The sequence below is a fragment of the Thamnophis sirtalis genome, unplaced genomic scaffold (genome assembly GCF_051295495.1).
Source record: "Thamnophis sirtalis isolate CommonGarterSnake01/CBP01778 unplaced genomic scaffold, rThaSir2_p1.2 scaffold_2, whole genome shotgun sequence".
Taxonomy (NCBI): Eukaryota; Metazoa; Chordata; class Lepidosauria; order Squamata; family Natricidae; genus Thamnophis; species Thamnophis sirtalis.
Genome location: NW_028261382.1, coordinates 1,792,165 through 1,818,013, shown reverse-complemented (window position 1 = coordinate 1,818,013; position 25,849 = coordinate 1,792,165). Strand labels below are relative to the sequence as shown.

The 25,849-nt window shown below is 44.3% G+C and overlaps 1 protein-coding gene across 1 annotated transcript in view; it reads left to right on the top strand.

The window, feature by feature from the left end:
* TJP1 (tight junction protein 1) overlaps positions 1-25,849 on the top strand; it is a 145,580-nt gene that overhangs the window by 84,747 nt on the left and 34,984 nt on the right. The window contains 8 exon segments of the mRNA XM_087703978.1: positions 4,888-4,944; positions 11,459-11,583; positions 12,637-12,739; positions 13,741-14,014; positions 16,499-16,602; positions 17,757-17,925; positions 18,224-18,350; positions 25,404-25,549. Coding sequence (XP_087560104.1) covers positions 4,888-4,944; positions 11,459-11,583; positions 12,637-12,739; positions 13,741-14,014; positions 16,499-16,602; positions 17,757-17,925; positions 18,224-18,350; positions 25,404-25,549 — 1,105 coding nt within the window.

Here is a 25,849-nt window from a genome sequence, read left to right as displayed (position 1 = left end):
ATCAATTTTATTATTCTTTCTTCTTTTCCCTGCTGCTTCGTGTCGATATTTTATCAACACTCCCCCCCCCAAAAACGCAGCCTGGCCTTTGCAGTTTAATCCTCGTGTCTCGCTTAATTGGGGGGTGGGTGGGTGGGTGTGTTTTCCCAGCAATCTTTCAAACAGGGCTGTGGTTTGTTTACAGAATATTTGAACCTCGCCAAGTTTTGTAAGCATTGTTTTCTTCTGGCTGCCTAAAATTGTCCAGGCGGTTCCAATGAAACAGAAATGCAATTGTGTGTGTGTGTGTGTGTGTGTGTGTGTGTGTGTTGTATTTGTGCTGATAAATAAATAAAGGGAGACTAGTATAGATCTATTTCAAGCTATTTAGCTCTCATCAGCTAGGCCATACTCTTACTGGGATTAGAACCTGTGCTGTATTACATCTTAGGCAGATGTGTTAACCACTAAGCCACAAGGTTCTCCTCCTTTATCAGCTGAGCCAGGGAAATAGGCATATATTTATCAGCACAAATACAACACAAATGTAACAAAGGCAACAGTAAAAATATTGGGTTTCTGTCTGGATGGTCTCTTGTGACGAGCCGATAGACAGAGAATGGAAGCAGTAGACTTCCTCCCATATTTGGGCATACCAGGGGTTGTGATGATAGATAGATAGATAGATAGATAGATAGATAGATAGATAGATACATACATACATACATACATACATACATATTCTTTTTGCAATCCCAAGACAAATGGAATGTATATATATTTTTATAACTTTATAACTTTTAATCTTAAATGATTTGGGGTTTGACATTTAATTTTATTGGTTAATTGGACACCACCCAGCACCCTTCTCCTTGGGCAGATGGGCTGGTAAGAACTATGTGCAATACAAACAAACAAATAAATAAATTTCTGCAGTGTCCTGACAGAATTGGGATAAATCATTGGGTGTTTTTTTCCCCCCACTCCCCAATTCTGCATGAACCAGTGTTTTAAGTGGGGCTCCTCTGGTGCCAAGACTGGCATTTTTAAACTGGCAGAATGGGGGCAACCGACGTGGCAGTAGAATAGTTCCTTTAGAGCAAACTCCAGTAGCTCACCCATGTTTTTGTTTCCCACTTAAAAGACTTTTTAAAAAAAAATAAGAATGCCTCGCACACCTTCAGCTGAATGCTAACTGGTGTTTGCTAAACATTGGAATTAGGTGAAAGGGATGTGAAGGACTTTCCTTAAAAAAAAAATCTGAACACATATTTGATTTTCAGAAGAGGCCCCTGTCTGGATATTCCGATACCAGCAAATACCTTAAATCGAAAGTCACTTTTAACAAAAATCACTTTGCCTCTGGTTGCCTTTTTTTTTTTTTAATTAAATGTTTTTTAATTTTAGTTTGACACGGGTATAGCATCTTTCTTAATATATCAATCGATTACAAATAAGTTTTGGTACATCTCCTCCACAGTCAACCAACATAACTCATATTAACTCAAGCATTATTATATATCCATTTTCATTTAACTGTAATTATTATTTAGGAGTATTGGTAGGAGCAATAATCTTGAACAGTACCTACCCACACCAATGGGAAGGGAGAGAACTCAAAAAAAAAGAAAAGAAAAAAGAACAAATAGAAAATAAAAATTAAGATAAAAAATAGTAGATAATACAAAAAAGACAAAAACAATAATCAGGAAAACAATACAAAACACAGGTGTCTTATGAAAAAAAGAAGTATATCAACTGGTTACAACATGTTTTGGTGCTTCTCTTCCATTAATTCATATTAATTCAGATATCTTAACTCGAATATTTACCATATCAACATCATTATACCTCCAGTTTCAATTATTATGGTTATTTAAACATCCTTCATCCTTAGCTATGCTAAAAAATTAATCCATAGCACATGCTGACAATTCATTTACTTGTTTGTAAGATCCTCTATTGTCATCAAATCCTCATATCCTATTTTAGCTAAACCTCCATAATATTCAATTATATCATATATCATAACATTTTCCCAGTATTGATTAACATTTGATTGTATGAATTTTATTTAGTTTGCCTTTTTTAAAGAGACCCTTGTTGACAAGGGTTGTTACGCGAAGCCTGAAGTCGCACAATCTTAACCTGGGTCCTTAGAAAACAGAGAATGAATGAACACCCCGCGTGGTGTTTTTAACCCATTGGGAGAGGCAAATTCTGGGCCGGAGAAAGACATTGTATGATGCAGAAACGGTTTGTCTGCGAATCCTAACCCCTGGCGCACATCTGGTTGGCACAACAGCACAAAAATCAACATTAAAATCAAATTCTCCCCCACTTCCCCACTGTTTAGTTTTAACAACTCGGTAATTGTTCTTTTCCCCCCCGTATACGGCTTCCGGGATATTCTTTACATCCCTTTTTTTCCTCTTTGTTCCTCCTTACAAAAAAATAGCTTTGGCAAGGCCATCTCCGAAAGATGCCAGGTTTAAAGACCAGGAAGATTTAGAGGTTTTAAAACTCTGGGTTGGGATTTTTTCTTTCTTTTTGGGACTCCTTCCTTTTGTCTCCTCGGTTTTATCCTTTCTAAAATCAGAGCTACTTTCGCAGCCCTAAATTACGAGAGTTCCTCTAATCCAGCTGCCGTCTCACTTAGGGGAGGGGGAAAAATAAATTAAAACTGGATAGGAATCTTTCCCCCCCCGCCCCTTTAATCCGTTGGCTTGATGGAGGAGCCCGTTGGGCTCTGCGTTCACCAGAGAGCAGATTAACTGCAGTGTCAGTTAAACGTGACTTTCCTCCACCGTGGCTCACGTGCTCTAAACCTCCTGGCTGGAGTAAAATCCGTGCCAGGTAGTATCCCCTCCCTCCTACGAAGCAGCCGGGGGGTGGGGGGGGGTGGGACGCTTTCTTAAAACGATGAGTGGAAAAGCACAGCCAAGCCAAAAGCACCAGACGTTATAATTTACGGTAACTGGATCTGGTTGCTCCTTTTAGGTCAGTGGTTCCCAAACTTGGCAACTTTAAGACTTGTGGACTTCAACTCCCAGAATTCTCCAGCCAGCATAACTGACTCTCTTGTAATCCCAGTTATGCTGGCTGGGGAATTCTGGGAGTTGAAGACCACCAGTCTTAAGGTGGCCACGTTTGAAGACCTCAATCTAAGTGGAGAGATTGCAGAGGAAAGGATTAAAAGAGAGTCAGTTATGCTGGCTGGAGAATTCTGGGAGTTGAAGTCCACAAGTCTTAAAGTGGCCAAGTTTGAAGACCTCTGATCTAAGTGGAGAGATTGCAGAGGAAGGGATTACAAGAGAGTAAATTATGCTGGCTGGGGAATTCTGGGAGTTGAAGTCCATAAGTCTTAAAGTGGCCAAGTTTGAAGACCTCTGATCTAAGTGGAGAGATTGCAGAGGAAGGGATGACAAGAGAGTCAGTTATGCTGGCTGGAGAATTCTGGGAGTTGAAGTCCACAAGTCTTAAAGTGGCCAAGTTTAGGTCATGGAGATGACGGGAGAGGAAGGTGGTGTAATTTTGTGCTGGGGTGGTGGTGAAGATTGGTGCCTTTTGGTGCTTGGGTTGGGGTCCTTCGAATTCCAACACTTTATTTTTCACGGATTTGGAAAGCCAGTTTGCAAACGAATCAATTAGCTGGGGTGGGAGATGAGGAGCAGGGAAGAAGGTTTTCTCAGTATTCTTGGCCCAGAAATACTTACCGACTTCGTGAAAAAATAATACTGTTTTTTCAAGTCAGTCTTGCCTTGACCGGTTCTCCGTTGTTATGTCCTGGGTCGGAACCCTCTCAAAGTGACTCTTGAGGTCGTTATTACTTTATCGACGGGGCTGAGCATCTGCTGTGGCATTTGCCATAATTCAGGATTATGCTATTTTTTTTGCATCCAGCGCCGGAAAGGTGTTTCCAAACAAATCTACCTGCTCCAAAAACTCCTTTTCCAGATTTAGAAAGGGAACCAATTCCCTTGACGGTATTATTCTTTAAAAAGACTGCGAGAAAAGTTGGACGCATACTATTTTTCTTAGAATTTTTCAAAGCAGCAAAGGTGTTAGAGATTAAAAGAAGAATAAAGGAAAAGGTATACAGAGTGGGGGGGGGGGGAGAAAGAAAACATGGCACCAGGCTACTGCGCTTCTTTCTATCAAATAATTGATTTACTATTTTTTCCTCTCTCTTAATCATTTTAATCCTCAAATCCATAAAGCATAAATTCAGTTGTTTCTTCTTTCAGCAAAAAAATCCATCTAAGGCTTCTAGTTTCTTAAAAGGAGACACACACACACACACACACACACACACACACACACACACACACACAAAAACACACACACACACACACACACACACACACACACACACACACACACACATCATTGCCTATTTGTTCCCTGAGCAAACTGATAACAATTTCTGCAAGCTCAGTCAGTTTTATAATTCAGTCTTCTAATGTGGGTATTTCATTATCCTTCCCTCTTTATGCTTCCAATGATTTTTATATATAGGAAGTGATTTTTTTTTTTAAAAAAGGGAAATGTCTGATTTCTGCTCTGTTTGGTTAACCTTTGGAGTTGCATGCCTTTTAAGATCATTTAATATATGAGCTTTACTATGCTGGTTCACTATAATTTTTTGGTTTTGCCAAAATGAAAACGGTTGTGCATTCCATACTTAATAGCTTTTTCAAGCTAAAAAAAAAAGGGACTGAATAAGTACCAGGATCATAATTTTAAAAGCCGTGGTTTGACTTGGGTCTTTGAAGCAGGATGACCAAAGTCATTTGGAAAGTGGCTTGCTGCATGCTTGGGATTACGAAAGTTTTACGGAAGTTTAATTAGTGAAATTAATTCCGATTTTTTTCCCCTCTCTCTCTCTTCCTTTTCTCCTTTCGTCAGAGCACAACAATGGAAGAAACCGCCATATGGGAACAACACACGGTGACACTTCACAGGGTGAGTTTCCACAATGACAAAAAATCCGGACTACTCTTAAAAGCAGCGAGAAAAATAAGGACTCTTTAGAAGGTAGAACCAGAGCAAAATTCCTTGCTCCTTTTGTTCGAAATTGACGTCGTAATCCGCGTAGGATAATTTAGGTGACCAATTTTTTTCCCCCATGACTTGGAATTGAATGGGATTCCCCCACCCACCCGAGAATTGTCTTCTATAAACGTTAGTATTTTATTGTGCTTTATTGTGTGGTTCAATAAATGGAGCTTTGTGGTAGAACTCCATGCAAGATAGCAATTGTACAAAAATAGTCTCCAGCCCTGGAATATTTCGCATTCATTTTATTTTGATTTTTCATTCGCCTTTTCTCCCAAAAAAAATTTTGTGGTGCCCCAGAAGAAATCCCTGGAATAGTCTTATACAGGCAGTCCTTGACTTACGGCCACGATTGAGCCCACTATTTACGTTGCTAAGCGAGACAGTTATTAAGTGAGTTTTGCCAACAGTTGTTAAGCAACTCACTGCAGTCCTTACATTAGGAACACGGTCGTTAAGTGAATCTGGCTTACCCATTGACTTCGCTTGTCAGAAGGTCGCAAACGGAGATCGTGTGTGATCTGGGACTCTGCAGCCGTCATAAACATGAATCGGTTGCCAAGCGTCTGAATTTTGATCCTGCGACCATGGGGCGGCTGCAACGGTCATAAGGATGAAAAACAGTCGCAAGTGACTTTTTTCAGCGTCGTCGTAATTTCGAACGGTCACGAAATGAATGGTTGTAAGTCAAGGACTACCTGTTATAAGATCCCCCCCCCCAAAAGCCAAAGGTAATATCAAAATAACAACAACAACAACAACAACAACTGAGTTATTAACACGACCGAGTTGCTGAATTAATCCACTTGTCATTATGTAAAAAATACGACTTATCCATATCCAGAAAGTCATGGGAGCAAAAAGTGGAAAAAGTGGAAAATGAGAAGGTGAAGATCTTGTGGGACTTTCGAACACAGACGGATCGTCATTTGGAACAGAACACGCCAGATATCATAGTTGTCGAGGGCCGAAGAGTGCAATTGATTGACACCACAATAGCAATAGCAGTTAGACTTATATACCGCTTCATAGGGCTTTCAGCCCTCTCTAAGCGGTTTACAGAGTCAGCATATCGCCCCCAACAATCCGGGTCCTCATTTCACCCACCTCGGAAGGATGGAAGGCTGAGTCAACCCTGAGCCGGTGAGATTTGAACTGCCGAACTGCAGCTAGCAGTCAGCTGAAGTGGCCTGCAGTACTGCACCCTAACCACTGCGCCACCTCGGCTCATAGTCTCCAGTACCAGGAGACGCCAGAGTTGAAGAAAAAGAACTGGAAAAAAATCACGAAATATCGCTACCTAGCCATCAAAACCACACAGCTATGGATGAAGCATGTAACAGTGATACCCATTGTCATCGGGGCACTTGGCACCATGTCCAAGAATTTTACAAGATACATCCACAAATTGCAGCTTCCTGCAATAACACCAGCGGAACTGCAAAAAAACTACACTAACTTGGAACATCTTATATTTTAAAAAGGTACTTAGTTGATACCCAGGACACTGGCAGCATCCTGTATCAACCATTAGCACCAGTCACTGGTATTTGTGATGCTTTTTTGAATGTTCAGTTGACTTGAGTTTCATGTTCAATGAATAAAGTGTAATAATAATAATAATATGAAAATCTGAAAGGACTGAGCAGCCAGCCAGTGGAGAAATTGCTCAGTTGCTCAAGAATTAAAACAGCATCCGAACCAGTTTGTACATGACTAAACATTACCCACTGGGGTGTACGCAACATGCACTTTAAGTGTGGTTAAACACCAGCCTAGTTGGATTACACGGTTGTGAGCTACGCCATAAAACTGTTGTAACATTAGAAATCTAGATCGCTGACTCAAGCGATGCCTTTCCCCGATAGCTGAGTTCATTCATCTCATACTTCCGTGTGGCTAAAAAATAAAAAAATAAAATTAAAAATTAAAGGCACAATTTATTCCGGGCACCTCCCTTTCTTGCTCATCGTTCCACTCCCTTCCTTCTTTCTTCCTTTAAAAAAAAAAAACTTCGTTTGGCAAAGCTGAAAGGATGGAATAAAGTAATTCTGTAAATAGCAATAGCAATAGCAGTAGACTTATATACCGCTTCATAGGCCTTTCAGGCCTCTCTAAGCGGTTTACAGAGAGTCAGCATATCTTCCCCCAACAATCTGGGTCCTCATTTTACCCACCTCGGAAGGATGGAAGGCTGAGTCAACCCTGAGCCGGTGAGATTTGAACCGCTGAACTGCTGATCTAGCAGTAGCCTGCAGTGCTGCATTTAACCACTGCGCCACCTTGGCTCGAGGTGCTGCAGGTAACCCTCGAATGAACATCCGTAGCCCAGCTCAAAATTTCGGTGGCTGGACGAGGCATTGGGAGTGAGTTTCGCCTCCTTTTGCAACCGTCCTCATCGCCACAGTTGTTAAGTGAAGCACTGCAGTTGTTAAAATTAGTAGCACGGTTGTTAAGTGGAATCACTGCCGTTCTTAGGTTTCATAGTGAGGTTGCTAAGTCAATCTGGCTCCCCCATTTACTTGGCTCATCAAAAGGTGACAAAAGATGATGAAGTTAACCGCGGGGCACCACAATAGATATGAGTTAGGTGCCAAGGGTCTAAATTTTGACCATGTGACTGTGGGAATCCTGCAACGGTCGTAAGTCACTTTTTCTCAGTGTTGTTGTAACTGTTCTGACTGAGGCTTCCCAAGAGCATGAAGCAAACTCCTTGTCCTGACAAAAACTCCTTTTATTAATTGACTGGGAATTCTGGTCCTTCACATCCAGCAAAGTCTTTCGAGGGAGGATTTACAGTCACAGACCTTATCATGCTTGGAGAGCTGCCAGGCCGATCTCTGCAGAACCTGGCAAGGAGTCTCGGAGATTCATGAACCAGTTAAGGGAACTAATGGTCTCCTGCAAACTCCACTCCCCTGTCGCTCCTCTTTTAGGTCCTCTGGGAGGGGCCATTCATCGTCCACCTGTGGCCTTTCTCCCAAGTCGACCCCTGTTCTTTAGCTGTTCCCTTCATCTGGCAACTCACACTGGGAACAGGCTCCAGCTGTTCTTCTGCCCCACTGATGTCTGACTCTGAAGGCAGCTGATAACTGTCAGACGGCCCTGGCCCCTTCTCTGCCTCCGACACAGAGCCTTCCCCAGACTCCAGGACTGGCCCATCTTCCTCCCCAACCTCCTCACTGTCCGAATCTGCTGCCAGCTCTGCTGGCCGCTGGCGGGCACCACAGTCACTGAATGAATTGTTGTAAGTCGAGAACTCCCTGCATTAATATTCAGAGATGAACGGAGGTGGGAGAAAGCAGTTTACTTGTCTTCAATCCGTCACAGTTATACAGACTGGAACTGCACTGCTCGGATGGCGGCCTGGAGCAGAAGTCCAACTGGGAGGGTTTCGGAGTTGTGCAGAAGATAAAAACTGCACCAGATGCTCTTAATTCCTGCTTGGGGGGGGGGGGAAACACCCAGCTTTATTGAGCCTTCAGCGCAAGGCATGTTTTTTTCAACGGAAACAGAAGTCCAGTAGGAGATTTGCACTTCCTCTAATTCTTGATTAAAACTTTGATTTGGTCAAAGGAAGATTACCCCTTCAGCTCCTAAGGAAGGGCATCTGCTTTCCAAATTAGAGCTGCAGGAAAGGAGATGACCTCGGTGAGGAGGGAGGAGGGGTTGCTCTTTCTCCCCCTTGGTGGGGGTTGACGAAGAGTGAGGTTATGGCTGATTGAAACTTCCTACAAGCTATAAATAGTTCAACAAGGAGTTCTGGGTGTGACAAGGCCCCCGTGGAACATTCCAGCAACTTTAATACACACAACGTCTTACCAGGCATATTCCCAGGATTTGGCCTTCAAACAAAGCACTTGAGTTGGTCACCAGTCCTGAACCAGGTCCTTCAATGTTTACTTTAAGATGGAAGGACTTCAACTCCCAGAATTCCCCCAGCCAGCCATGTTGGCTGGGGGATTTTGGCAGTTGACATCCACAGACCTTAAAAGTCACCAAAGTTGGGCAACACTTGACCAACTTCGTCAACGAGAAGTAAGCTCAAATGTTGATGCAACCCCCCTCTGATATTTCATTAAAGGCAGAATTTGCCCGTTGTTCTTAGGACGGGTTGTGTTAAGGAGCAAAAATGCGTGTGAATGTTGATCTTACAACCAGCGACCCTGAAGATACGTAGCCTGTAGAGAAGGTTCCCACAAGAAGGAAGGATGTTTTTATTTAGCCTCTTCTGAATTCTTTCTTACATCAGAATTGTCCTCTGGAGAAAGGTTTTTTCTAGTTGCCATCCCAATCTTGAGAAAGCTACTCTTCTTTCTGAATAGGCATTTTTTTTGGGGGGGGGAACGGGGGCTAAGAAGACACTTCAGAATATTTGCACGCTGTCCAGGTGCAAAAGAACAGGGCCACCAATGAAGGTCCAATTAAATTGCTTTATTGCCAAAAGCCTATGGACAGGAATCTTCTCAACTAATATAGTCAGTCCCAGCTTGGAGTTAAATAAAGAGGATGGCAGCCAAGGAGGGTTGAACTTAATTCGTTTGTGACTACGTAAGGATTCTGGGTTGGTTCCTCTTTTGACTCCAGTCCCAGTTTCTACGACTCCTTCCGCTTACACGCAACGTGTGAAATTTTTAAGGGCAGACCACCTCAATTTCTCAGGTCCAGCTTCATGAAAAACCGCCGTGCGTTGCACAACACGTGCAACCATTCGGAAGCAAGATTACTCGGCTATCGCAACTGACTCCATCAGCCAGCCAGTGTAGACTGGCAACTACTCGGAGGAGAGCCTTCTCGGTGGCTGCTCCGACCCTCTGAAACGAACTCCCCGTGGAGATCCGGACCCTCACCACCCTCCAGACCTTCCGCGCCGCACTTAAAATCTGGCTATCCCGGCTGGCCTGGGGTTAAAGATTCTAACCCCTACTCGAATTGTATGACTGTTGAGTTCTTAAATGATGTAGTGCTTTTATGTTGTAAATTGTTTGTCCTTCCCCCACCCCTTTTGAACTGTGAGCCGCCCTGAGTCCCCCCAGGGAAAAGGGCGGCATACAAATAAAGTGAACTGAACTGAACTGAACTCCAGAAACCATTGTCAAGGGAAGGGAAGAAGTCACACAGGCAAAAGGAAGGGATTCCTGCATTCTTCCTTTAGCCAGAGTTAGAGTTTTAGCTTGGGGTGAAGTCTTGCTTTTCATGATGGGAAAGAAAAATAAAATAAATAAATAGAATGTCTTCCCAGCTGTGCGAGAAATAATCTTGGAAGCCTTAGCCCCATTGTCATGTTTTCTGCGCATAATGAGCTGAATCCCATCGAGGAAGAGAAGGCATCTCTGTGGTTTTCATCTCCCCAAGCGCTAACCCAACCCCAGCCAGCAGCTTTCCTTCTTCAGATTAGGAAGGGCTTCTTATTTTGATTCCTCGGTTGTTTTATTCGCACCGAGGGGGCTGCTCCCTTGGCCCCTGCCGATGTCTTGGCTGTGCAATGGTGGAAGCCTTCCAATTCTCGCCTCGCCTTTTGACCAAGGCCGGAGGGACTGCAGTCATCATATCAGCCTTAATAGGTTGGGTTTTCCATACCCATTTTTGGCTTCTAGCTGCTCCGTTGTTCGCATTTAAAAATCCAAGAGTTTAGCAACCCTCGGTGATGTCTATATTTATTTATTTTTATCTATCTGTTTACTTTTATTTGTCAACAAGGAAACAAGTATGTAAACACTTGAAACAATGGCACCAATAAATGGATATAAATAAGAGCCGAGGTGGCGCAGTGGTTAAATGCAGCACTGCAGGCTACTTCAGCTGACTGCAGTTCAGCAGTTCGGCTGTTCAAATCCCACCAGGCTCAAGGTTGACTCAGCCTTCCATCCTTCCGAGGTGGGTAAAATGAGGACCCGGATTGTTGTTGGGGGCGATATGCTGACTCTGTAAACCGCTTAGAGAGGGCTGAAAGCCCTATGAAGCGGTAGATAAGTCTAACTGCTATTGCTATTGCTACAATTGTGCGGGGAAGGGAAAGGCAGGTAGTGTGTAGTATGTAGCCTTTATTGTCGTTGTACATCATGTATACAATGAAATTGGTTAATGGTCCTGATGAGAGAGATCCAGGTGGGACACGCCTGGGTTGGAACAGCCGTAAGATTGGGATGACCTTCTGGTCTTCAGAATGGGATGTTTGTGAGTTGGAATGGTCCGAAAACATTGAACAACCCACGCACACGGGTGTAATTCAGGGCCCTTCTCATGTGTTCTCTCGCCCTGGACATCGCTGTGGGATTTCCACAAGGCCTAAGGTGGGTTGGAGTCTCACGGAGAGGAGACGTGGGAGAACGTGGGAGATGGTGCTTCAGTAGACGTCCCCTTGCTCCGAAGGATGACATGGTGGAAGGTAGGACTTCAACCTCCTTTCTGATCTTCTCAGGCGCCTGGGTTCGGCTTCGGCATCGCAATATCCGGTGGGAGAGACAACCCTCACTTCCAGAGCGGTGAGACCTCCATTGTCATATCAGATGTGCTCAAAGGAGGCCCAGCGGAAGGGCTGTTGCAGTAAGTGTTGACCCAGCCTGGGCTTTGGGGTGTCTAGAAGGCCCCTCTACTCCTGCTCCTTACCCAACCGTCTCCCCTAAGCCCTTACAAGAATCGCATCCATCCTATCATGACGACCGTTGGAGTAAAAAGCCAACACAGTTCTAGGCTGCCTAAACAGAGGGATAGAATCAAGATCACGTGAAGGCTTAATGCCACTTTATAAGGCCTTGGTAAGGCCACAATTGGAATATTTGCATCCAGTTTTGGTCGCCACGATGTAGAAAAGATTCTGGTACTCTAGAAAGAGTGCAGAGAAGAGCAACCAAGAGGATGAGGGGACTGGAGGCTAAAACATATGAAGAACGGTTGCAGGAACTGGGTATGTCTAGTTTAATAGAAAGAAGGACCAGGGGAGACATGATAGCAGTCTGCCAATATCTCAGGGGTTGCCACAAAGAAGAGGGAGTCAAGCTATCCTCCAAAGCACCTGAGGGCAGAACAAGAAGCAATGGGTGGAAACTAATCAAGGAGAGAAGCAACCTAGAACTGGGGAGGAATTTCCTGACAGTCAGAACAATTAATCAGTGGAACAGACGTTGCCTCCAGAAGTTGTGAATGTCCCAACACTGGAAGTCTTTAAGAAGATGTTGGATAGCCATCTGTCTGAAATGGTGTAGGGTTTCCTGCCTAGGCAGGGGGTTGGACTAGAAGACCTCCAAGGTCCCTCCCAACTCTGCTATTGTATTGTATTGTAATGGCTTTAAAAGTGTTCCACAAGTTAACAATCACAGTTGGGACCCTAATTATGAGAAGGAGAAGGAGAGCTTCCCCCGTTCTTTACCTTGGGCCTGGGAAAAACTGCATGCTAAAAAAATAAATAAAACCAAGAAAAGATGCAAAAATTAAGAAGGGACTGAAGAACGGAAGAATTTTGACTTCTCAGTCTTACTGCGGATTTGAGCCAATTGTTCTCCTTCCTTTATGTGGAGAGAGGGGGGGGTGGGGGTCTTCTTAACTTGCTGTTCTCTTATTTTCTTGCTTTCTCTCCCCCACCCCCACTTGCTTTCCCAGGGAGAATGACCGTGTCGCGATGGTTAACGGCGTTTCCATGGATAACGTGGAACACGCTTTCGCCGTCCAGCAGTTGAGGAAAAGTGGGAAAAATGCCAAAATTGTAAGTGGGGTCTTCTTCCCCCCTCCCCTCCACCCTTCCTGTCTCTCAGGAAAGCAGTTGCCACGTTGGGTTTGTTAATGATTTGGCAGGATGTACTTATCATATAGGTAAGGGAGGGAGGGAAGGAGGGAGGGACGCGGTAGCTGAGGGACTAAGACTCTGAGCTTGTCGATCAGAAAGGTTGGCAGTTCGAACCCCTAGCGCCGCGTAACGGAGTGAGCTCCCGTGACTTGTCCCAGCTTCTGCCGCCCTAGCACAGGGGTTCCCAAACTTGGCAACTTTAATACTTGTGGACTTCAACTCCCAGAATTCTCCAGCTAGCTCTTCTGGCTGGAGAACTCTGGGAGTTGAAGTCCACAAGTCTTAAAGTGGCCAAGTTTGGGAACCACTGCCCTAGCAGTTCGAAAGCACATAAAAAGTGCAAGTAGAAAAACAGGAACCACCTTTGGTGGGAAGGGAGGAGCGTTCCGTGGTTTGAATGCAGCATTGTAGGCTCACTCTGCCCCACTGCCAACTTTGACTGGCTCAAAGTTGACTCATCCTTCCATCCTTCCGAGGTGGGTAAAACGAGGACCCAGATTGTTGGGGGCCAGAGGCTGACTCTGTAAACCGCTTAGAGAGGGCTGTGAAGCGATATATAAGTCTTAAGTGCTATTGCGAAGGGAGGGAAGGAAGGAAGGAAGGAAGGAATGAGACAGGGAGGCACCAGGAAAAGGGAAAAGATGTCACAGTGGTTGGAATGCAGCATTGCAGCCTAATTCTGCTCACTGCCAGGAGTTTGATCCTGACTGGTTCAAGGTTGACTCAGCCTTCCATCCTTCCAAGATGGGTAAAGTGAAGACCCAGATTCTTGGGGGCCAGAGGATGGCTCTGTAAACCGCTTAGGGCTGTAAAGCTCTGTAAAGTGGTATGTAAGTCTAAGGGCCATTGCTGTTGCTATTTGGCATGTGGACAGTTGACACCCCCTACCAGAAATGATTGTTGCCTTGGATGTCTTCCAGACCATCCGAAGAATGAAAAAAGTCCATATCCCAGTGACTCGGACGGATCCTGACCCCGTCTCTGAAAACGACGAGGACAGCTACGAGGAGGAACTGCATGACCCCCGAGGTCCCCACGGTGCTACAAGCAGAAGGCACGAGAAAAGTTGGACGAGGGATCGCAGCGTAAGTCGAGAAAGGAGCGTGTCGCCTAGGTCGGACCGGAGATCCATGGCCTCCAGCCAACCCGCCAAACCCACGAAGGTCACGTTGGTGAAATCACGGAAGAACGAAGGTACTTTGACGGCCCCTCGGTTGAGAGAATTAACCCCCTTCCCTTTTGACCCCACTTGGCCATTTTGATCTAATTTGGGACAGAGCTAAGGGTCAGGATTGTTGGGAGCTGGCTCCCTTTACGTCCTAGCTGAATTATTTGAAAATGGATCGAGAACGTGAAAAAAATTGGAATCCATCGGGAATTAATCTTAGCAAGTTCACCCATCTTGTTTGGAAAATGTAAGTCCATGTTGCCAAAAAGTGCTTTCTCTAAGACTTTTTCTGCGTAGCCGTTGTGGAGAGAATTGGAGGCTGGAATATCAGCTGTGTTCATGACTTTTGAGTTGGCCAAAAATGTATAAAAGATGGCATAGAAATCACCTTCCTCTTCCTTGACTTCTTCTCCACCATTATTATTATTATTATTATTCGCAACAACAGAATTGTATCACAGCGGCCAGTTGTTTCGCCGGATTTGGCATTGGTTACTAGCTGGGCCCCACTCGGGGGCCTAGGACGTCGTAACGTATTTTCGTAATATGCGTGCAGATCCAAGCAGTGCGGCTTTTTGCATTTGACTGATGGTGATTTTGTCAATTTTTAACTGTTTCAAATGTAATTCCAGTGCTTTTGGAATAGCACCCAGTGTGCCAGTCACCACTGGAATTACCACTGCTGGTTTGTGCCATAGTCGTTGAATTTTGATTTTTAAGTCCTGGTATCTTGGGATTTTTTTATGTTCCTTCTCGGCAACCCTGCTATCACCTGGTATTGCGATGTCTATGATTGTAACCTTGTTTTTCTCAACCAGTGTGATGTCTGGTGTATTATGCACCAATATTTTGTCCGTATACGGAAATCCCACAAGATCTTGACCATCTGATTTTCGGTGACTTTTTCAGGCTGATGTTCCCACCAGTTTGTTGCTGTTTTAATATTATAATTTTTGCACAAATTCCAATGGATCATTTGTGCTACTGAATTGTGCCGCAATTTATAATTAGTCTGCACGATTTTTTTTACAGCAGCTGAGTATGTGATCAACAGTTTCATCAGCTTCTTTGCAAAGTCTGCATTTGGCATCATCAGAGGATTTTTCGATTTTGGCCTTAATGGCATTTGTGCGGATAGCTTGTTCTTGCGCAGCCAGGATTAGTGACTCTGTTTCTTTCTTTAATGTACCTGTTGTTAACCATAACCAAGTTTGTTCACTGTCCACTTTATCTTTTATTTTTTCCAGAAATTGGCCATGCAGTGCTTTGTTCTGCCAACTCTCCATTCTTGATTTTATCACATCTTTTCTGTATTCTTGTTTCGTCTGTTGGGCCTTCAGTAGATTTTTGTTCTTTACTTCGATTAATAGATGTTCTTGACTTTCTATTATTATTATTATTATTATTATTATTATTATTATTATTATTATTATTATTCCTCCTTCCTTCCTCCTCCTCCTCCTCCTCCTCCTCCTCCTCCTCCTCCTCCTCCTCCTCCTCCTCCTCCTCCTCAGTGCCTGTGCCCAAACTCGTTGTGTGCTTTTTTCCTCATGAAATCTTGCAGAGGTAGAACTCTGAAAATCCCTACGATGCATAATTTAAAAGTTTCATTAATAAATGGGAGTGGCATCTTTGTTTCTTGTCTAACCCTAATCCTGGTGAAATCTTTCGCCTCATTCCTAGGTGGGGAAAGGTGATTGCCCAAGTCCTTTTATCTTTGGAGAGCATCACATCCTCACATCGTTTGAAAACCACGTGTTTAAGGAGAGAATACTTATACTTTAAAACAAACAAACCAATTTCCTTGTATTTATGTACAATGTCAATAAAGATTATACTTATAGAAGAAGAAGAAGAAAAAGAAACAAGGGATTGGTGATCCAGCCCTCCCTGGCTGACAACTCTAGAATAGGTCCTGTTGGGCTGGATCAGGGTTGATCCCAGCTGTTGAAAAGTATGGATTTAATCCTTCTCTTCTACTTCTACGAGGGTCATCACTTCAAGTGGTTCTCCTAGAACATTGTCTCCCAACCTTGGCCATTTTCAGAGGTCTGGATTTGAACTTCCAAGAAATCCTCAGTCAATCCTAGGAGTGGAAAGTCCACACATCTTAAAAGAGGTGATCTTGGGAAGTCTACGTCTCTTAATGGCCAATGTTGAAGTACACTGGGCTAGGCGGGACAGAAGCCCAGGAAAATAAAGAGGGCATTGGATATTGTTGGTAGAACATGACAACTTATGGGAAACCATCATTGAGAAGGTCTTCTCCTGCACAGCATCTCTCATCTTACCCCAGGAGGAGACAGCAGCTTCTCCATGTGCTAAAGAAAGAAAGAATCAAACAAGGATCAACTTCTCCCCCCCACCCCAAAATAAATGTAACCTGCCATGCTCTGTGGGAATTGGTAGAGTCCAGGAAAGTGCAGTTGGCAGAGAAAGCAGGTTTACGGAAGTTGTGCTGTCCTTGTTCCGGGTTGACAACATCTCGCTTCGTTTTTCGTTTGGCACAGAATACGGGTTGCGCCTGGCCAGCCACATCTTTGTGAAAGAAATTTCTCAAGACAGTTTGGCAGCCAAAGATGGCAACATCCAGGAAGGAGATGTTGTGCTGAAGGTATGGTCTCTCTCTCTCTCTTTCTTTCCCTCTCTCCCTCTTTCTCTCTCTCCCTCTTTCTCCTCTTCTTTTCTCTCTCTCTCCTCTCTCTCTCCTCTTCTCTCTCTCTCCCCCTTTCTTTCCCTCTCTTTCCCTCTCTCTCCCTCCCTCTTTCTCCTCTTCTTTTTTCTCTCTCCTCTCTCTCCCTCCCTCCCTCCTCTCTCTCTCTCCTCTTCTCTCTTTCCTCTTCCTCTTCTTTCTCCTCTTTCCCTCTCTCTCCCTCTTTCTCCTCTTCTTTTCTCTCTCCTCTCTCCCTCCCTCCCTCCTCTCTCTCTCCTCTTCCTCTTTTCTCTCTCTTTCTCTTTCCCTCTCTCTCCCTCTTTCTCCTTTTCTCTCTCCTCTCTCTCTCCCTCCCTCCTCTCTCTCTCCTCTTCCTCTTTTCTCTCTCTCTCTCTTTCTCTTTCCCTCTCTCTCCCTCTTTCTCCTCTTCTTTTCTCTCTCCCTCCCTCCTCTCTCTCCTCTTCCTCTTCTCTCTCTCTCTCCCTCCCTCCTCCCTCCTCTCTCTCTTCTCTCTCTCCTCTTTCTCCCTCCCTCCCCCCTCCTCTCTCCTATATATATATATATTCGCATTTGAGCATCTCTTTTATTTAAAGTACAAGTAATCCTCAAGATACGACCATTCTCTTAGCCACTGCTTGAAGTTGCTTTGAAATGTCCAGCTTTTTAATCAGCTATATTTTGGAGTACTAAACAATTCAACTGTTTAAAGGGCAGAAAAGGTGGGATTGTTCTTAATCTAGTTTGAGGGAGCAGTAAATTCCCTTTCTTCCACCTTTTATTTATCATTGTTTGCTGGAGGGAGCTCTACTTCCAGTAGATCCAGAAGGTTGCAGATGGGGACAAGCTGGTTTAGACAAAACTGCTGACATTTGCCACCCCAAACCCACCCTTTTAATTCTTCAGAGATGCCGGGAAGGTATAGATGAGGGAGGACCAACCATGGCAGTTTTAAGACTTCTGGACTTCAACTCCCAGAATTTCCCATCCAGCCGTCTCCCAAAAGATGGGAGGATTCTGGGAGTTGAAGTCCACAGGTCTTTAAAAAAGTTGCCAAGGTTGGACATCCCTGGAGTAGAGGCTAACTTCTCATCGGTTACTCCTCTGCTCTCTTGCAGATCAACGGGACTGTCACGGAAAATATGTCCTTGACAGACGCCAAAACCCTGATAGAGAGGTCAAAGGGCAAGTTGAAAATGGTGGTCCAGAGGGATGAAAGAGCCACTTTGTTGAACGTCCCAGATCTTTCCGACAGCATCCACTCAGCCAATGCTTCAGAAAGAGACGGTGAGTATCGCTTGCCTTTTCTCGCTTGCCTTCCCCGTTGACCAACAGTTGCGAATGTGTCAGGCGGAGCCGCAAGGCTTCCGGGATCTTCCGCAGGGGAAGGAAGGGCTGAAGAAATGCCCAAAGAGTCCACCTTCCACTGACCAAACGGGGCAAGATCCAGTGGAGATCCAGTTCGGAAAGCCGGACGGCTCCCTCCCAAGTCCTGCCCAAGCCTTTGCGTTCATTCCTCAGCGAAGGTCATGCCATCTTTTTACTTCTGAATCATCTCATGAAAAACCCCACTTTTATTTAACAGACATTTCAGAAATTCAGTCGCTGGCATCTGATCATTCCAACCGATCCCATGACAGGCCCCGCCGCAGTCGTTCACGATCTCCTGACCAGAGGTCAGAACATTCTCCACAGCAGCCCAACAATGGCAGGTGATGGTTGCCTTGTGCTCTTTCAAAATAGACCTTTCTTTTTGGTGAAAAGAGTGGTGGGAGGACGGCTGCTTTGTAGGGGGGGGGACGGACGCAGGAGCCCACGGGTGGGGAGGCACCCCTGGACATCGGAGAGGTGATGGACCCTTTCAAAGGCCTTCTCTTTGGAGTTCTGACTTGGTCTTCTGGAGGGTTCACTCTTGAGGTGCCCCCTAAGGGAAGGATGGATTTGGGGAATTAGATGCGTAAGGCAAATGTACGTGTTCTGAGTACGTGTTACAGGATTCAATCTGGGTAGGTCACCGAGACCAGAGATTTTTAGAGTCTTCTAAGCTTCTGGATTCATGCTGGAGACCATCCTCACGGAACTTCTCTCTATCTTCTCCCTCCGGAATATATTCTGGAGATAATCAGATATTCTGTTAGGGAGAAGTTTCCTGAGGATGGGTTCCAGCAACGAGAATCCAAAAGCTTAGAAGATTCTGAAAATCTCTGGTCTTGGTGATTGGAGGCTGTCCTGATTTCGCTAAGAGTTTTGACTAGATTCAACCAAGGGGTTCTTGGAGAATTAGCATCTGGGAACATTTTCTCCCCTCTACAATTAAAAACAATTTGAGAAAGGCCCAGCCCCAAAAAAAGAAGGATTAGATGCATCAGTGATGTGGAAGTGCTACTGAGAAGTCCCAATAGCAGTATTTCTCAACCTTGATGGCTTGAATGTTGCAGGAAATGACAGGCTTTAGACTTCTCAGGATACAGGAAAAGCTTATTTGGCAGCCAGGTTCAGAAAGTTAGTGAAAAGGCTAACATTGCAAATTCTGAACCACCTTCATTATCGAAGCACGCATTCTTATACATTCTCAAAAGCATTGCAACACGGAACTACTTAACACATTTCTTAGTGGTTACCTTGAGGAGAAAGCCTTATAAGGAGATGGGGTCTTCTCCTTTTCTTATGGAGTACGTGTCATTAATGAACATTAATTGAACCCTGGACTTTTGACATAGGCTTTTGACATAGGGACATTGGCTTAGAACATCTTGTGGTTAGGCACTGGCTCCCTGTTCTTTTGCAAGCTGCAACTCTGCCTATGTGGCTTTAATATAGAAGTAAAGGGGCTCTAAGAGGCTGTCCAGCCTGACCCAGTAGGTTTCACACTTAATGTCCAAATCTCACTTTACGTCCTGCTTTAAGAGCCGAGGTGGCGCAGTGGTTAGGGTGCAGTATTGCAGGCCACTTCAGCTGACTGTTATCAGCAGTTCAGCGGTTCTAATCTCACCGGCTCAAGGTTGACTCAGCCTTCCATCCTTCCGAGGTGGGTGAAATGAGGACCCAGACTGTGGGGGTGATATGCTGACTCTGTAAACCACTTAGAGAGGGCTGAAAGCCCTATGAAGCGGTATATAAGTCTAACTGCTATTTATGAAGAGGAGTGGACTTCAACTCTAAGCGCTGCTGGCTGGGGAATTTGGGGATTTGAAGCCCACCCTTCTTCGAGCCACCAAGGTTGAGAAACCCCCATCATGGAAGCAGAAGCAACTCTTAATAAAATAGGCTCAAATATTATTTGTATTTTGGGTGGATGGCGTTAGCCCTACTGAAGTCCTCCGTGATAGAAGTATGCATGTTTTGATGGGGGAGAGATGGACCTGGGGGAAGAGCTGAATGGCCCTCAATGAAATCATCCTGTAGCCGACTTCCCTTGTTTGGTGACTGAAGGTTATTTTAAAATGCTGCAATGTTGAGCATGCTTTCATAGAGACCTTCCTGGTGCAGCACAGATGTTACAAGTCGAAGCTCTACTGCCAAAACACATAAGCCGAGTGAAATCACACCTTGGGTGACTCATGGGAAATGTAATTTTTAACAACATTCTGTCATCCAGAAACAATGACGGTGTCAAGACACTTCCTGCACCCTCCTGTGTGTGTGTGTGTGTTTTTTTTATAGAAGCAAAACAAAAATGGAATAGTTACTCGAAAGTTGAAAACTGAGGATAGTCAAGATAGTCATTCGCCCCATGATATTCTTCTCCAGGTTCATCTTGTTCGATTCTCCTCCTTCAGAATTTTTATAGGAGAACCTGTTTTCTCCTCCGTGGCTGGAGGTGATTCCAGCAGGATGGGCATCTGGAATCCTATGTAGTTCGGCTCCTTGGTGGTTCTTAGCCAGTGGTCGTCATAAATTGGATATAAAACGGTTCCACCACAAAACCGCGGTAGACAAAAGCTCGCTCGACGAAAGCGCGTACGTGACGTCATCACAGCGCGACGAAAACATCGCGCTGTGATCGATAAATGTAAAATTAAAGTGAAAACCTTACCCTAACCCCCCCCAAACCTAACCCTAACCCTTAACCTAACCCTAAACCTAACCCTTAACCTAACCCTAAACCTAACGCTAACCCTTAACCTAACGCTAAACGTAACCCTAATGCTCTAAACCTAACCCTTAACCTAAACCTAAACCTAACCCTTACCTTTATGTGAATCGGCTTGCTTTAATTTTATTTTTATTTCAATTTTTGATTTTTTTCGTCGCGCTGTGATGACGTCACGTACGCGCTTTCGTCGAGCGCGCTTTTGTGGACCGCGGTTTTGACGGGTCACGTATAAAACGACCCTCTCAAAATTGTCACGAGCAAAGGGGGGGGTCCAGGATTAGTGTGGGTAGAACCGTTTGCAGGTGCTGGCAATCTGAGTTGTGTCTTGTTGGTCTGTTGTGCTGAATCGTGGGTAACTCTTGCGATGCAGAAGGCAGGTTCCAACTTCAACTATTGTTATTGTCTTGAGCAGAGGAAGGCCGAGGACGGATAGCGTAGTTTTTATTGTCATTGTACAAAATAAACACAACGGAATTGGTTTTGATCTGGCCACCTTACCCAGGCCATGTCTTCTGCAACAAGGAGAGGAACACTCTATTTGACCTGTAGGGATGAAGAGCATCCTCCTGCTTTCATCCTACCCCGGAAAGTTTATTCCAGGTGGAAAAATGGATTTTTTTCCCAAAGAGGCTTCTGCAGAACTTAAGAGTTCCACGTGAACTTTATGGGACTCTGTGAGAGATTAAGTTTGCTATGGGAGAGATTTTCGGGACATTGACTGCTGTTATATAGGCATCGGAGTTGTCCTTGACTGCATAAATATCATGGAAAAACAATTCACCCATTGAAGCAGAAGGTGGGGTGCAGTGGAGAGCAGGAGAAGCTGAGCGAGGGCCACTTGAGAATGCCGGGTTTTCAAGAAAACCCTTCAGAGCTGAAGAGCTGAAGAAGGTTAGCGGGCCATTCACTGCCTTCTGAGAAGCAGACACAGATACCAGAGGCAGAAGCTTTGAGGCTCCTGGACTCTCTGGTGACTGATCTCCCACCCTTGCTTGTAAGACTGAAGGAGATTTCTCCCTGAGGTGGCTTTCCCTCAACGCCGTTCTCTGTTAAGGAATGGCTTCTGTACGAGCCGTCCTAGGGCTGGGATGTGACTCCTGGAGGATATCTCAGAAGCCTCGTGGTGATTCTGGAACCATTCTGGGTGGTTTGGTTTCCCTCTGGAACTTGGCAGTGTTCCAGGAGGAGCCGGAGCACATCTGGGAGACAGGCAGGTTGAGTCTGCCCAGAAAGAACGGTTGATAGACAGATGTTTGTAAGTCAAGGACTATATGGATGTTCCTTGCTTCCTGTTGAAAGAGTTGGGGAGAATGGCATCCGTGTATACCTGTGGAGTTAGGTTCCTTCTAAAATTTCAACGTTGGGAGGAGATCTCTTGCAGATGATCTTTGATAGCCAGTGCTACTCTTCTTCTTCTTCTTCTTCTTCTTCTTCTTCTTCTTCTTCTTCTTCTTCTTCTTCTTCTTCTTCTTCTTCTTCTTCTTCTTCTTCTTCTTCTTCTTCTTCTTCTTCTTCTTCTAGTTCTAATTCTTCTTCTTCTTCTTCTTCTACTTCTTCTACTTCTTCTAGTTCTAATTCTTCTTCTTCTTCTTCTTCTTCTTCTAGTTCTAATTCTTCTTCTACTTCTTTTTCTTCTTCTTCTTCTACTACTACTACTACTAGTTCTAATTCTTCTTCTACTTCTTCTAGTTCTAATTCTTCTTCTTCTAGTTCTAATTCTTCTACTTCTTCTACTACTACTACTTCTTCTTCTTCTTCTTCTTCTTGTTCTAATTCTTCTTCTTCTTCTAGTTCTAATTCTTCTTCTACTTCTTTTTCTTCTTCTTCTTCTTCTACTACTACTACTACTTCTTCTTCTTCTTCTTCTAGTTCTAATTCTTCTTCTTCTAGTTCTAATTCTTCTTCTTCTAGTTCTAATTCTTCTTCTTCTAGTTCTAATTCTTCTACTTCTTCTACTACTACTACTACTACTACTACTACTTCTTCTTCTTCTTCTTCTAGTTCTAATTCTTCTTCTTCTAGTTCTAATTCTTCTTCTACTTCTTTTTCTTCTTCTACTACTACTACTACTACTACTTCTAGTTCTAATTCTTCTTCTTCTAGTTCTAATTCTTCTACTTCTTCTTCTACTACTACTACTACTACTACTACTACTTCTTCTTCTTCTTCTAGTTCTAATTCTTCTTCTTCTAGTTCTAATTCTTCTTCTACTTCTTTTTCTTCTTCTACTACTACTACTACTACTACTTCTAGTTCTAATTCTTCTTCTTCTAGTTCTAATTCTTCTTCTTCTACTTCTTCTTCTACTTCTTCTTCTACTTCTTCTTCTACTTCTTTTTCTTCTTCTACTACTACTACTACTTCTAGTTCTAATTCTTCTTCTTCTAGTTCTAATTCTTCTTCTTCTACTTCTTCTTCTACTTCTTCTTCTACTTCTTTCTTCTTCTTCTTCTTCTTCTTCTTCTTCTTCTTCTTCTTCTTCTTCTTCTTCTTCCCATATTAGTTTTGTCTTTTGAGATATATCGTTTTTGGGATGAATCTCCACTTGTTTTTTGTTTTTTTACTTCTATCCTTCCTTTATTATTTTTACAAATAATTCTAGGCCGCAAACATAACCAACGCATCTTCCTCTTCCTGTTATGACAATAACAACAACAGCTCTTGAGAGGCAGTTTGGGCTGAAAGTGAGTGACTGGCTCAAACTCACTCAGTCGGCTTTCAGAGCTAAGGCAGGACTCGAACTCACCGTTTCCCAGTTTCTAGCCTGGTGCTTTAGCCACTAGACCAAACTAGCTCTTGGTTTACCAGCAATATCATATCTGATTGTACCTTTTTTTTAAAATTGCAACATACAGGAGGAGCAGATGCTTTAATTAAACAAAAATATTTATTTTAACGATGCCCCTAGATTCCAGAGTGATTAGAAAATGTTCTGTCAAGCCGTGACCCGTCAAAACCGTGGTCCACAAAAGTGCGCTCGACGAAAGCGCGTACGTGACGTCATCACAGCGCGACAAAAAAAATTAAAAATTGAAATAAAATAAAATTAAAGCAAGCCGATTCACATAAAGGTAAGGTTTAGGTTTAGGGTTAGGGTTAGGTTAAGGGTTAGGGTTAGGTTTAGAGCGTTAGGGTTAGGTTTAGCGTTAGGTTAAGGGTTAGCGTTAGGTTAAGGGTTAGGTTTAGGGTTAGGTTTGGGGGGGTTAGGGTAAGGTTTTCGCTTTAATTTTACATTTACCGATCACAGCGCGATGTTTTCGTCGCGCTGTGATGACGTCACGTACGCACTTTCGTCGAGTGCGCTTTTGTCTACCGCGGTTTTGTGGTGGAACCCTGTCAAGCTGGGGTTTTCCTTATATTTATCATAAGCTACTCTTTAGATTTTCCTTTCTGCACGGAATTACGTGAATTATTTTCCCCGCCGGCAATTTAGTATTCATATTTACTTTGGGAATCAACGGGGGTTTTTTTGTTCCCCCATAAAAAACATTAGGACTTTCCCCCTATTTAGTCAGCAGTAAGGCACGCCCACGATCGCACAAATCAATAATTGTCATTGCAGAGATAATCCTATCTTTGTCATGGCAATCAGTCATGCTCATCCCTGCACCTTCTCAGTTCTTCGGTGTTGGTGGCTTTTGGTACAGATCTCTTGACCTTTCAAGGAACGGTTGTGTTTACCAGGCAACAGCTGAAGTCCTCATTTGAGGAAGTGCGTTGTTGCCTACAGGGGTCTCTTCTAAGATTATGAGTTGGTAGAGGTGATGATGGTGCCATCTACTTGTAGGAAGTGGCTCCGTCCGAGCTAAGGCAGAGTTCTGGGCTGGATTTTGCATTTGTTGTTGTTCATTTATGGAGGAGAAAAAACAGCTATTAAAACCCAACCTCGTTTTGCACATTAATTATTTCACCAAGGATAAATTAGTATTGCTTCCTGGGTGCAGGGAAGCAAGCAAATTCGGAGAGAGTAACGATAACGTATCTGCTCAACCTCAAGGATATTCTTTGCTGTTCCAATACCTGAGCATATTAGCTGTTCCTTGGGAGGAGAGTTAGGATAGTAATAGCAGTTCGACTTATATACCGCTTCATAGGGCTTTCAGCCCTCTCTAAGCGGTTTACAGAGTCAGCATATCGCCCCCAACAACAATCCGGGTCCTCATTTCACCCACCTCGGAAGGATGGAAGGCAGAGTCAACCCTGAGCCGGTGAGATTTGAACCGCCGAACTGCCATCTCACCGGCTCAAGGTTGACTCAGCCTTCCATCCTTCCGAGGTGGGTGAAATGAGGACCCGGATTGTTGTTGGGGGCGATATGCTGACTCTGTAAACCGCTTAGAGAGGGCTGAAAGCCCTATGAAGCGGTATATAAGTCTAACTGCTATGGCTATTGCTTCTAACCCAACCCCCTGCCCAAGCAGGAAATCCTTGTTGCATTGCAGACAAATAGTTGTTCAAACTCTTCCATACCTGGGGGAGGGCCAGTTCTCCAGACACCTTCCAGCAAAAGAGCCCAGACAGGTTCCTTCTCCCCCCCCCCCCGCCCCGGTTTTGTGCCACATTCCCATGTAGTAGCTCTTTGTTTATGAAATGTCTGGATTTCCTCGTTGGAGCCTCTGATTACTCTTTGCCAATTTGAAAAGGGAGTGTGTTGTTTCTCTCGATGTAGTCACCGGAGTAGAGATGACGAAAGAATAAGCAAGCCGGGGGCCGTTTCCACGCCCGTGAAGAACGCGGAGGAAACCGTGTCTCTAGCCAAAGCCGTAGAAGAATCCGTAGCAGAGAAAAATGACAAACAGACTCCGCCACTTCCCGGTAAGGAATTGAGCGATCGCGTTTCCCATGTTTCAATTTCCACACAGGCAGCTTCAGGAGCGGTGCGGTGTCCTAGTGGTGGTGCCTCTCGCCTCACAAAGCAGGAGTCTGTGAGTTCGATCCTAGGTAGAGACAGATATTTCTCTTTCCGGGCACGTTGAAAAATATACCTGCCGAACAAAACTCCGCATTGGTGACAGGAAGAGCATCTGGCCAGTAAAATATTTTGCGATTCGGTTGCCCCAGACTCCATCCCGCAAGGGATTACGGGGTCGTTAAATGATGATGATGATGGTGAGA